The sequence below is a fragment of the Trichomycterus rosablanca genome, chromosome 6 (assembly GCF_030014385.1).
Source record: "Trichomycterus rosablanca isolate fTriRos1 chromosome 6, fTriRos1.hap1, whole genome shotgun sequence".
NCBI lineage: Eukaryota > Metazoa > Chordata > Actinopteri > Siluriformes > Trichomycteridae > Trichomycterus > Trichomycterus rosablanca.
Genome location: NC_085993.1, coordinates 13,594,427 through 13,608,602, shown reverse-complemented (window position 1 = coordinate 13,608,602; position 14,176 = coordinate 13,594,427). Strand labels below are relative to the sequence as shown.

The 14,176-nt window shown below is 38.4% G+C and overlaps 2 protein-coding genes across 5 annotated transcripts in view; one reads left to right on the top strand and one right to left on the bottom strand.

The window, feature by feature from the left end:
- Window positions 1-3,299: 3,299 nt before the first annotated feature.
- LOC134316908 (uncharacterized) overlaps window positions 3,300-14,176 on the bottom strand; it is a 23,474-nt gene continuing 12,597 nt past the window's right edge. Inside the window, exons 11-12 of one of the 4 annotated variants that reach the window (XR_010013141.1) lie at window positions 10,345-10,599; window positions 8,972-9,646 (exon numbers count right to left, since the gene is read on the bottom strand). The gene's annotated coding sequence lies outside the window, so the exon portion shown is untranslated. Of the gene's footprint in view, window positions 3,464-8,971; window positions 9,647-10,344; window positions 10,600-14,176 lie in introns of those variants that run through there. The other 3 variants (XM_062997445.1, XM_062997447.1, XM_062997444.1) reach the window with 3 other exon arrangements.
- Window positions 9,999-14,176, top strand: part of h6pd (hexose-6-phosphate dehydrogenase (glucose 1-dehydrogenase)) — a 7,490-nt gene continuing 3,312 nt past the window's right edge. The window contains exons 1-3 of the mRNA XM_062997441.1: window positions 9,999-10,647; window positions 12,017-12,134; window positions 12,800-13,069. Of these exons, the coding sequence (XP_062853511.1) occupies window positions 10,000-10,647; window positions 12,017-12,134; window positions 12,800-13,069 (1,036 nt within the window). The 5' untranslated portion in view covers window position 9,999. The remainder of the gene's footprint in view (window positions 10,648-12,016; window positions 12,135-12,799; window positions 13,070-14,176) is intronic.

Genomic DNA, 14,176 nt, shown 5'->3' with positions numbered 1-14,176 from the left:
TTTTTAAATTGTTTAAAAACCAAAGATGTTGCAGTTTTGCAGGTGGAATTTTGACCCATTCTTGCTGTATACAAGACTTGAGCTGCTCAACAGTTGTGTCTGATTCTCTTCTTTATAAATTTTTAATAAGACACAGATCAGACCTGCAGGCAGGCCGGTCAAGCACACACACTCAATAAAGCCATTTTGTTGTAACTCATGCAGAATGAGGCCTGACATTGTTCTGCTGAATTAGACATGAAATTCCTGGAAAAAGATGTTATATGTCATATAACGGCAGCAGGTCTCTCCAAAATAGCAATATAAGCCTCCGTATCAATGGTTTGCACATATATGCAGATCACCCATGCCATCACAGATGCTGGTTTTAGCTTTTCATTGATAATAGTCTGGATGGAATTTTTCATCTTTGGCACACAGAATCCGATGTCCACAGCACACGTTGCCTTTGTCTGTCGGTCCATCTCAGATGACTTTGGACTCAGAGGTTATGCACATTCAGCAGCTGTTGGCCTTTATTCACTAGGATATCCCTTGACTCCCTGAATCTTTTCATTACATTATGAACAGTATATGATAAAAGACCCAAATTCTTTACAATCTCACACTAAAAAACAGTGTCTTTGAATTGACTGACAATTCTCTGTTGAACTTTGATACTTGGTGGATGCTCGTTTTTTTACTCAGTTTTGATGAACTCACCTATTACCACCTGTTACCAACTGCTAACTGTGGAACCTTCCAAAGCAGTGTTACTTGTATAACCTTAGTAGTATTTTTGCCTTTGTCCCAAATTTTCATGTGTGCTGCAGGCGTCTAATTCTATTGTTTTTATATTTACAGAATACATTAAGGTTTGTCAGTAACAGCACTAAGTATGTTTTCTTTGTACTTTAGTCACTTAAATAAAAGTTAAAGTGATTTAACAAATTTTAGCTTTTAGTGTGTAATATATATATATATATATATATATACGTATATATATATATATATATATATATATACGTATATGCAGATAGATCGGCTGGTTCTATTCTCCCCGTCTGTGAGGGTTCCCCCTGGGTGCTCTGGTTTCCTCCCACAAAGACATGCAGTCAGGTTACAAAAATAAAAAGGTAACACTGCTAATAAAGGATATGACCAGCTTTTGTCTCTGCAACAGCATTTTTCTTTTTGGAATGCTGTTCTACAAGTTAAGCACTATATGCGATTTGTTCAACCTTTTTTAAAAAGAAAATCTTCCAGTTCTTTGAGGGATAAAGAAGGTGGAGATCCTTGCAGTGTGTGCTACAGATTTTCCCACAAAGATACAATGCTTTACAAGAATAACAGGTGAAAAAATAAAAATAAAATTGAAGTGGCATGCAAAATGTAACCAGTCAGCACAAAAGGTAATTCTAGTGCTATGCATTTATGCTTGGTTAAAAAACAGCTACAACAGGTACAAAAAAAGGACCAAATTAAAATGTTGAAATAAGCCAAAGCATGTGTCCTGTCTAAATTTTGCCTTATTTTTTCAATGAAACGCAGAATTTTAAGTTTTAAGAAGAAAAAATTTTAAAGATATATAAACCAAATAAACATTTTGATACAAACAATTTGCTTAAACAATCATGACATGCCTCTAGACTGAAAACATATTTATTTTCTCAGGCTTTTGATTAGTATAGACAAAGGCGCAGAGCTTGGGGGTTCTTGGTCATAGAAACTTGTGGTGATCAGGGATGTTGGGTTGCTGTCGTTCTGCCTCTCTTGTCCAATCACTCCGGTTTGGGTAGGAGAGGTGGGCGCTGATGTCCTGTGAAAGCCTTCATGACCTTGTTACCTGCTCGCTCTCCCTTTTAGTTATGCTGTAATAATTAGGGCTGCCGGAGTCTAAAACTCTCTGTAAAACTGTTTTACTCAACTAGCATTGTACATTATTAACTACATTCTTTGTTGTTTTACTCCAAAGGCGTTCTGATGGAAACCTGTTCACCCGCCGAGGTTAAGGATTAAAGTCGAGACTGCCGTGACAACTATGCTGCTCCTGCCGGATGTGACTGGTCTGGAGTAATTGCACCAAGAATGACAAGAAATCACTACAGACATTATTGAAGACTACAGCGAAGAACAACTCTATTATTATTTATCTATTTATTACCAGTTATAAATTTTAGATCATTTAATTCTGTGTTCGTATGCTCTGTGTAAATCGTGTATTTATTTAAAGTATCCTCCTGGCCACCGAAGAAGGATGGGCCCTGCTGAGTCTGGTTCCTCTCAAGGTTTCTTCCTGTAATTTTCAGGGAGTTTTTCCTTGCCACAGTTGCCCTCGGCTTGCTCAACAGGGGTTTTTTGTATCTGTTGGTCCTGGATTTTGTAAAGTTGCTTTGAGACAATGTCTATTGTAAAAAGCGCTATATAAATAAAGTTGACTTGACTTGACTTGACTTAAACATTACTGACCAACAGTACATAGTACCACTGATGCTTATGCCAATTTAGATCCTCAAAAAGGCCAGCAGTACTTTTGATCCAAGCTCTGTAAATGCTTTTGTCCACTTTATTGGTAACAGTGTATCATACAGAGTATACACATAAGCATTAGTGGATACAGTGGGATGATTTAGGGGAATTAGATTTACTGATATGAAAAATTACGTATGTTATTAAGACTGTGCTAGTGCAGTTTTCTGTGATTTATTAAGGTAGCTTAAGTCTTAAAGTCCCATTTAGATTTCAATTAAACTTAATATTAGTTACTGCTGAGGTACCTAAACTTGAATTAATAATGGAAACCAGCTGTTAATAAGTTTACGTATATATGCATAATACGTATAATGTTGCAGTAAGGCAACTAAAATGTGTTTATCAAGATCTGAAAAAATCCTTTTGGGGTATTTTCAATGTAAGGGCACTACTGCTTTTGGGGTGCTGGGATGCTGGGATGCTGGGTTTAAATCTCAGCAGTGCTATCCGCCAGTTGGATGTCGACATACAGACGACACTGGCTAGGTCTGGATTTTCAAGGCCAGGATAAAATGGTGATAAACACGTGAAAATGAAATGCCATTCTCTTTGTAGTCAATAGTAGATTATTTAAGATTTGCCTTGATAGCCAGGTTTATGGCTATATTGTTTTCTAATGTTTGTTTAAGCTGGGTCTAAAGTGTTCAATTAAAACAGACCTGGCATTTCCTTTATTACAGCCATCATATTAATCATTATACTCTATTTTCATTATCTGTAGTTAGATTGTCCCAACAATAAACTATAAAAGAAGCCACATACAGGCACAGGCAGTGAGAAACACAGCACCGTTTCCTTTTATTCTTTCTGATGAGTCCTAACACTTCCAAGTGTTAAGTACAACCTGAAGTCATGTCACCTGTTGAAGTTTCGGATGATTCTGCTTTTGTTGGTCGTGTGGGGCCTGGCAGGAGAGACATGGTGGACAGCTGAATGGTGTGGAGAGAACCACCTGTAGATTAGCATGAAAAAGACAGAGAAGATGGTGGTGAACTTCAGTAGGAAGAGGATCTCACCTACTCCTGTCTGATTTCACACAAGAGACGCAACTACACTGAAGTATCTGATCTTATATTGGAAATAAACCAAAATCAAACTAGGCAATTTACAGAAAGGTTCGGATCTGATTCTATTCTGTGCATGTTTTAGGTTCTTAAGAGTTTCTTATGATTCATACGGAGTACTGTGTTTTGTTTTGTACTTTTTTATTGATTCTAATTGGGTTGAACAGCCAAGAGGAACAGTGTTCAAAAGTATGATGTTTACAAAATCAGTATATCCACCCCCTTCATAAGTCCAAACAGGAAAGGTATAGATAGTCATTTTTTGCTTATAAACTTTATTAATAAATTAAGTCTGGGCTTAGACCACATATTACCACATTGTCTTGAAATTATTATTTGTTTGTGTCTAGTATGTGTTAAACAGTTTATTAATAAGACTTAACAGACAGCTTCTTCAGTCATTTCTTTATTCTGATCAGGTTTGTATTGAGTTCAAAGGTCTTCCCTGAATACTGGGTGCATGGTGTACAGAGTGAATTACATATTTGCTAATTTACTCACTAAGTCTGTAAGTTCTTCTAGCTCTAAACAGACCAATAGGTAGTCTGACTACTCTAGATTACCCCTAGGTGTATATGCATTTATTAGCAAAATCAAGTAAATGGGCAACCTAATCCTAATCAAGTAAATGGGCAACACGGTGGTGCAATGGGTAGCGCTGTCACCTCACAGCAAGAAAGGCCTGGGTTTGATTTCCTGGCCCAAGTGGGTTTCCTCTGGGTGCTCCAGTTTCCTCCCACAAGTCCAAATACCTGCAGCCAGGTCAACTGCTGTCACTAAAATTGTGTGTGTATGTGTGTGTGTGTCTGCTCTGTGATGGACTGTCAACCTGGCTGGAGTGTTTCCTGCCTTTTGCCCAATGAATTGGACCCACCATGATACTGACAAGGATAAAAACACAAAATGAATTAATGAATAATCAAGTAATCAAATTATTTATTTAAATAAATACATTTAAATGGATTAATGTGGTTAAATAAAAATAGGTTTTGCACGCCATTTTTATAAATACTATTTATGCATTTTTTACTTTCTTGTATTTGTATTCAATTACACAGTTGTATCTTTTCTCAGTGCGGCAGACCGCTACCATACCTAGAACATATTCCCTCCGCCACACATGCAGTTTCCAACCGCTTTTTTTTTACCTGCATAGGACAGTATCGTGTACAAAGAGTCATGCACTGCACTCCATTATTCCTCATCTCTGTGCAGGCACTCTCAATCAGCCAGCAGAGGCCGCAATAGCAGAAGTAATAAGGAATCTTTGATCACCTCTCCCAACAGACATAGCCAAACATGTCAGTGTAAGCACCTGGCTGGTCATTGGCACAGCTGAGAATGAAAAGTCTGTAGCAAGACCTGAATATGGCAGTTCTCAGATGTTCAGGATCTGCCATAAAGAATGGAAAAAATTCAGGTGTGTGCTTTTGGAGCTCTTTTAAAGAGACTGATAGGTTCTTTCTTACTTCCCTGACCAAGGCCTTTCTTGTCCAGAAATTTAGCCAGACAGTAACAATGTTTTTTTTTTTTTTATTATCTATCCCCCCTATCTATTTTCTTCCCTATTCTAGTCGTGTCCAATTACCCTGATTGCGTCCTCTATACTGGTTCGACCCTTCACCGCTGACTGAGGACGCCTCTCATCTGACTTGCGCCCCCTCCGGTACGCAATCAGTACAGACTGCATTTTTTACCTGCACGAGTCGAGTTCATACACTAATGGACGCTGTGTACAAAGGGTCACACCCCATCAGCATTATTCCTCAGCCCTGTGCAGGCGCCATCAGTCAGCCAGCAGGGGCCGCAGTTGTACCAGTTATGAGGACCTATGATCCGACTCTCTACCCTCTAACCCTGAACAGCAGTCAATCGTTGTTCATGCTGCCGCCCAACCCAATGTTCATAAGAAAAAGCACTTAATTTAAATATGGAACAACAATAATATAAATTGAATGATAAAGTGGACCCAGCTTAAACAGAACAATATTTAAACACCATGTTTTGCATTATTTATAAGTAACATCGGATTTGGCAAAAGCTGACCAATAAAAATAAGAAACCCATACGAGAATAACCATAGTTGTCACATTTTAACTGCAATAAAGTCTTACCGAGTAGAACGTTTCTTAACATGACAATAGTTCTAACTTCATTGGAGATAAATGCGAGATACAGAACCACTAGATGGCGCAATTTCTCTAAATCCATTTTTATATCGGCCACAAACAGCTTGCCTGCTTTATCTCAAAAAGTCTGGAATCTATCTGGAAAAAAACTTCTTCCATTATATTTAAACAGAGTGCACATTATGGCCAAGAGTATGTGGACACCTCTTCTAACTACATACAATTGATTATATACTTATAACTTTTTGACAACAGTTTAAGAAGGTTCATTTCCTGTTTCAGGATGACTATGTACTATGTCCTTGTGCATGCAATGTGATAGGCTATACAAAGACATGGTTCGGTGTGTGGATGAGCTCGTACACCAAAATCTTGTAGAAAGGCTGCTCAGAAAAGTGCAGCCTTTTATAGGCGTATGGAATCTGCAATAATAATAATACAAGCATTGAAATGAAAGGTGGGTAGTAGTACATGCGACGTTTTCTCACGTAAATTCTACTCGTTAGGATCGCTTTAACTGTCGGCACCTTTAAGACAACAGTTAACTTTTACTCTGTTCTTAATTAACCTGCCTAGTAAATGGTAGCACAGTGCAGGTCACCAAATGAATGATTGGTATTAAGGTTTTTAAAATGTTGTTTTACAACATTAGATCAAAGACTCATGGACTACCCTCCATTATTCCTCATCTTTCCTCATCATCACAGAGGCCGCAATAGCAGTGTGTAGTATATGATAGTATATAGTATGTTGGTGTGTAGTATGGTAGGGTAGTATGTTGGTGTGTAGTATCCTATTTCAAATAAAGCCTGCTGTTCACAGGGAAAGTAATGATCTCTGTTTACCCTCTCTAGTGGAGTCAGATGGACTAACTAAACAAAGTTAAAAATTACATTGAAACACATTGTTGATGGCATTTTCAAACTTGTAATACTGTAACTGAACTCATTAATAAACCCAATATACGCCGCCGCAATCACATTTTATTGATTCAAAGACATAAAGTAAATGAATTTCTCAATTCAGTGTAAAACGAAACTACACGCGGCTGTGCTGGACCACTGGATTGGACTGCAGCAAGTGTGGCGCGCGCTGTCACGTGACCACGCACGCGGAAGCTCCTGTCACAGAGCTGCCACTCTGCAGTCGGCACGCTGTGCACTAAAGTACAGGTAAGATTGCTTTGAAGTTCTCTCACATTTATTCTTATTTTTAGTATGTTTGTATTGTTGCTCATACATGGGTTACTAACTCTTTTAAGTTTTATTTTATACATTAAAGTGAACTTGTAGTAAAGTAGAGCTGCTGTAAGTGTAAAACTGCTCTTCTCTGCATTGCTGTATGACTGCAGGACGATTATCTCATCAGTGTTGTTTTATAAGCTGATAGTTACTGATAGAGAAGAAACTTACTAATGATACTTTATGATGGAGTTATAAAAAAGAACAAAGATTATGCAGTGCTTTATAGCAGTGCTGTTGGTATATCTTTCAGGTAGCGAGTCAGCCAGTGGATATTGTACTTTATTTTACATTCACAGATGAAATGGGTTCGAATGCTGATAAGTCCCCACCTCAGAACTAGACACCATAAATACAGTTGCTTTGTCATTATACTGACATGTAGATGCTAAAACTGAGAAATCAATTCAAAATGTACAGAGGATATTGACTTTAAGTTACTTAGTTGAACCAGACCAATCTCAGTTAACTGGTGGATGTTTTGATGAGCCAATTGGACAAGATCCAACTAACAAATTATTTATTTTGTCCATCAGCATATTACATGTGCAAAATTATATTTGGTCGGTATCATGACAGACTTAAGTATTAAACATGTCTGATTGCAGCTATTGGAACTATGTGCCTTGATCGTAAAATGGAAGAATCCTGCAAAACACCCCAGGAAACATAATATTTATGATAAATAACTTCAATACATTCTTAGTCAAGTTGTAAAAAGTTATTTATAAGAATATTTATACTAATACAGTTCAATACTGTATAACTCTAAGATTAGTTAAATTGGTTATAGCTAACACACTTGTTAGAACTAGAATGTCCTGTTTTAACAAAGTATTCTATATAGTACTTTTTACTGTAGAATATTTATATTGTTTAGTAACACCGGGCAACATGGCCTCACAGCAAGAAGGACCTGGGCTTCGAATACCTGGACAGCCAGTGTCCTTTCTGTGTGGAAAGGCTTTGCCAGTTTCTTCCCACAAGTCTAAAGACATACACTCAGGAAAATAGGAGCTACTAGAAATCGCCCTAAGTTTGAGTCTGTGTGTGTGTGTGTGTGTTAGCCTTGTGATAGACTGATGACTTGTCCAGGGTGTTTACTGCCTTTTGCCGAATGAATTAGACCCACTGCAACCCTGATCACGATAAAACGCTGGTTAAACAGATAATAAAGGAATGAATGAATTCTGTATTGCAATAAAAGACAACAGTGTAATTGCAATGCTTGCAAAAATACTTAGTTCATTTTCATTTTGTTCATATTTATATAAAAGAAAAGAAAAGATATTAAGTGTAACTATGAAGTGGATATATATCCTAAAGCATAGTGATAATAAAACAAGGAATTGCATATTTGTTTGCTCTCAATGTATACTGACCTTTCTGATGTACAATTGCATCATCTCCCAAAAAGACATTTACCGTATCTGACGTAGTGCTTTGGTTAACTAAAGTTCGGAGAAGTTGTTGGCTAAGCTCATAGGCTATCTAAAAATTGTTGGCTTAACCTTTTTTATCTACACTTCATCCATCTGGACAGTGTTGATCATTAACCTGAGCTTCTTCTATGATCTACATGACAGTGGTATTGAAATTCAGATTCATCCAACAATTAGTATCTTAGTTAGACTAAAGACTGTTGATCTTACTAAACTATTGCCAAACTAAAGTTGATAGTTTTTAGACAGTACTTAGGCAATCAATGGGTATGTGTTAGAGACTTAGACTATGGGCATATTCTATTTTTGTGACACTTATTTGTTCTAGATTTTTAGGAAAAGCTTAATGTGACCAAAAACAACCTGAGTAAACACAAAATACAATATTTATACATTATCTTTTCATTTGTTACAGGAAGAATGTTTTCCAACTCCCAGACCTGTGTCAAAAGTAATTGTCCCCCTAGTTACTAAGTTAATTGATAATTGAAATTTTAAAAAGTTATTAAAATAGTCATTTCTGCACATGATTCATCAGTTGAAGCTCAATGTCAAACATCTAATTTACATGTCTTTGGGCTGTGGGAGGAAATGGAGCATCTGGAGGAAACCCACACAGACACAGAGAGAACATGCAAACTCTACACAGAAGGGACCTGGACCGTTCTATCTGGGAATCGAACCCAGATTAGTCAGTTTAAAACAGATTAACAGAACATCAGTTTTTGTTTGTTTAAGGTGTTCACTTTATTTTGGGATGCCAGATGAAACTAGGTACAAGGAACATTTACCACTAAGTTACCGTGTTTGCTCTTTTTATAGTGTATTGCATTTGTGCATAATGTGTTCATGAACTTTCCTTTTTGTTCTGTTTATCCATTGCATATCTTAATATGTTATGCTTTACATATATTATAAAAACATTATTCTATATGTTTTATTATTTAGTTTATTGGGTTATATAAAACCATAAAAACTATATGAATGTTCACGAATATATAATTTGGAAACAGCCATGGCCAATATCCCCCTGCTATCCCATAATAACAGGCTGAATAGGTACCTGCTCTGAAATTATGTTAGCTGCCTTTTATCACAGATAACAGCTTTGATTGCATGTTTATGTTTTTAATGGCGTGGCACAGATAGTCGAGTGGAGTCCTGGTCCATCCTTTCCTCCAGTCCTTCACAGTGAGAAGTTTTGCATGTTCTTCCCATAACTATGTGATTTTTCTTGGAGTACTCCAGTTTCTTTCCACCTTTAAAAAATAAACAGGAGGATTATTGGCTACTTTATATTGCCCACAAGTATGAATAGGTGTAAACAGGGGGATGTGCTGTGCCCTGTAATAAGTTGACATCCTGTCCAGGGTGTGTTCCAGCCCTGTGCCAGGTGTTTCTGGATGGTGCCATATCTAGCATAACACTAGCCGTTAGTAAATTAATTTTTTTCTACCATAAATGACTGCCTGTTCAGAGGTCAGAGTCTCTGGATGTAGGTAACAGTGCTTTGAGTTCTATGCAAAAAAAAATTTGTGAACACATTTTGTTATTTTCAGAAGGTGTTACTAACATTTTTATTCTGTTTTATTGTGCAGGCTTTGCTAAAACCATGTGGAGGACAACCTGGTGTTTGCTTCTTCTGGCCACGACATGTAGGCAAAGCGACCAAACCAAAGTCAGTGAGGATTCTCAAAGCCCAGGGCACATCTCTGTGGTTATCGTGGGTAGCACAGGTGACCTAGCCAAAAAATACCTTTGGCATGGATTTTTCCATCTTTATGCTAGTCAGGTAGACAAAGGCTACACCTTCTCGTTCTATGGAGGGGGTCTTTCCCCGGCTGAGAATGGTACTCAGCTGCTGTTTGAGATCCTGAAGGGACTGAAGTGTCCATCAGAACTCACTGCAGAGCGCTGTGCACTGGTTAAGGAACAGTTCCTGCGTCTATCACAGTACCTGCAGCTAAAGAGCAAGGAGGACTATGAGAAGCTCAGTGAGCAGATCCAGCAGCAGTTGAAGCAGGAAGGAATGACTGAAGCAGGAAGGTTGTTTTACATGTCTGTTCCAGCCTTTGCCTACGCTGACATAGCAGATAAGATCAACAGCACTTGTCGGCCCCCGGCAGGAGCCTGGCTCAGAGTTGTTCTGGAGAAGCCGTTTGGCCACGATTTCAGCAGTGCCCAGCTCCTCGCTAGTCAACTGGCCAGTTTTCTAAAAGAGAAGGAGATGTACAGGATTGATCACTACTTAGGAAAGCAGGTCACTATGAAATATGTTTTGTTATATGCTATAAGTTCTATTATATTTATTCAGATTTTTAGATTTTTATTTACTATTAAATTCTACTAGCACACCAGAGCTGACATCACAACCTGGTGAGTTCGAATCTCGGCTCTGCTACCGGTGCCTATATGGGTAATTGGAGTTGATTGAAAGGAAAACTGAGGGAAAATGCAAAGAAATAAATCTGTAAACTAGCTTTGTGCTTAGCTTTTGGGTAAACAGCTAAGTCATAACAAAGTCTGCACATCGAGCTATCAGACATACATGGTACCAGTTGCTTCAACAGTTTTGTTTATAGACATATTCACCTTTACAAAACATCACATTATATAATGTACCCCCCCATAGTCATATTCGATTACCCAATCACATTTTGCTTCTGCTGACCTCCTCTCTTTTTTTTTTAGTTCATGCATTTTACCCATTTTTCCCAAATTAGCACAGTCAATTTGTCTTCAGCTGTTGGAGACTCCGGTCTTATCCAAGGACGGTATATTCGCCTGCCTCACGCTCCCTCCAACGCATGCGCAGTACACCGACCCCTTTTTTATTCGCCCACACATTTGGTGAATTTGCGCCAGTATTCGCAGTATGATTCAGTATGAGGCCAGTATTCGCCTGCTCCACTTCTTGTACAGGTGCCTTGGGCTACTAACCAAGTTCCTTACACAGCGTTGAAGACCCCACTCACATTAGTCTGGTCTTTAACCCTCCCAGCAGACTTCAAATGGCCAATTGTCACCTACAGGCACTGCCAATTATGCCTGCAAGATGGTGCCCACCCGACCGGTAGCAGAGCTGAGGTTCGAACTCGGGAGTTCAGAATCTCAGCGCTGGTGTGCTAGCGAAATATCCTGCTGTGCCACCTGGGCACCCCTGACCTCCACTCTTGACCGAGAACTGCGATTAACGCCCTCTCTGACGTGTGCAGTAGCTCATTGTTTCTTTTCACCTGCATGAGGCGAGTTTAGGGGCTCAGTATTGTGCACAGTCACACACTGATCTCCATTATCTCTCATCTTTGTGCAGGCAGCATAAAGCAGCCAGCAGAGGTTGTAATTGCAGCAGTTATGAGGAATTTCCTTTTGGCAATCTCACCCGCGGATGAGCCAATCATTGTTGGTATAGGTGTCTGGCCTGTCAATAACAGAGCTGAGATTCGAACTCACGATTCGAGATGTCAGCTTGCACCACCCAAATGTCCCAAAACAAATTTACTGCTAAATTGCTTAAAATGTCTAATGTTTATACTTTTTTTAATGTAGATAATTGTGTTCACAGTTCCGTCTTTGTTCACATCCTATCCTGTCCTATTTACAATATAAATGTGGTTTTCTGTTTACAGGTCGTCTCCCAGATGCTACCATTCAGAAAAAAGAATCATAAACTTCTGGATCCCATTTGGAACAAGAACCACATTGAAAGAATAGAGATTGTGGTGAAAGAAACGCTGGATTGCAAAGGTTGGGTTGTACATCAGATCTACTACCACAACTTCTTTAAACTGGCTGCATTGTACAGTATAAATGCAAAACTGTCTTATTTACACTCTTATAGCACAAGTTAAGTGTGAATAAAGTAGTCAAGGAAGTGAAAATATTAATGAAAGGGAGCATGAAGGTCATAAAGTAGTACACTGAACACATATGGAGTGTAATAGAAGCATCACGGCTGTCAACAAGCTGCATCTCAAATTTCATAAAACATAATTTTATAAAGTAATGCAGTTGCTTTACTACTTGAACTGATACTGATAATCATTAGCTACTGATTTCCACTGTCGTTTTGCCTATAAGGCAAATTCATTACCCACATTTTCTGTGCAGCTTACTTGCATGACTAAATGCCAAGCATAGCGGTAATGGTTAGCACACCGAAAAGTCTAGTCTGGTATAGTTTGTGTTTGGGCTAAAACCTCATAGTGTCCACAAACTCTTAAAAACAATGTCGGTGCATTGTTCTGCCATCTAGGGATGATGTCACCTTTAGAAACGTTGAAGTTTATGGAAAATGTACTTTACCTAGAACCCAAAGTTTAACTGGTTTCCATTCTTTTGGTTTATATTAAATGAGCAGGGTTTTACAGACAACTAAAGCAATGTGCTTTTTTTGTGCTTGCATTTTACAGGCCGGATCCAGTTTTATGATCAATACGGAGTCATCAGAGACATGCTCCAGAACCACCTCACAGAAATCATGACTCTTTTAATGATGAATATACCTGATAAACTCTCCAACAGTAACAGTATCCTTCAAAACAAGCTGAAGGTCTTCGATTGGCTTGAGCCGCTTGACAGAAACAGTGTGGTTATAGGTCAGTACCTGGATTATACTGCAGAGGTCCAGAAGGAACTTAACAAAACTAAGGATCACTTCAGCTTCACCCCTACTTTTGCTGGTGAGTTTATCTCCACTGTTTATCTGTGACAAGTGTTTCATTATCATCTACTTTATATATACAGAAAAGTACATTTTAGGAGTTTTCCAAAGAATTTACAAGGAGTTTTTATTACATTTCACATCTTTAAAGCTGCTGACTGGAAGACTTAAGACTTTGGGATTGTAGAAACCCTATTTGGATAGGATAGCACTTCTGAACATAATCCTCCCTGGCATGGATTATTCTGAAGGCTTTGGTTGCTGAGAGTTCAAAGGCAAAGCTCTGTGTCCCAATCTGCATGCTACACACTAAATAGCTATTAAAATAATAACTACTTCTTTACTACTTACGCATTCTCTTTGATAATGTAGTATGTAATACGGATGCAGAATATATATTCCAAACTAACTGCTTTTTTTATTTGCCATAATTAGATGACAATGTTACAAATGACTAGGTGAGGACAAACTGTTCTCCAATATAAGCTTCAGTTAAATTTAGTTATGTTAACCACCTACTTAGGTCTATTTTGAACACCTGAACATTCAAGAGAAGTAAATGCACGATCGGAGGTGCTTTCCTTTTTATTATGCACATATTGTACATATTGTAAATGTTATCACCTGTTGTCATTATTTTAGTCTAGGGTCTATAGTATTACAGAAGTACTGTGAAAATGAAAGTAATCCTTCCTCAAATATTAAAAAGGAGGGTTTCAGTTTCACCAATGTCATCTGCTTTGTATGTAGCATAATAGGTAATGTATGACTGGTCAAAAAAAAAGGACTAGACAGAGTGGGGCAGTGGACTGGCAAATGAATTTATGACTTGTCCACCCCTACCAAATTAGGCTGGGTTAGTTTAATTATCAAATATCAAATGAAACGGTTTATTGCAGATTGCCATTAAAATCGTAGTTCTGGCACCCAGGTGGTGCAGCGAGATATTCCGCTAGCACACCAGCACCGAGATTCTGAACTCCTTGGTTCGAAACTCGGCATTGAGAGGGCATAATTGGCAGTGCCTGCAGGGAGGGATGACCGGAATATGTAGACAGGGTCTTCAAATTCTGTGTAAGGTCCCTGATTGGCGGATAGAGGCGCCTGTGTAGAGTGCATGGGTGGA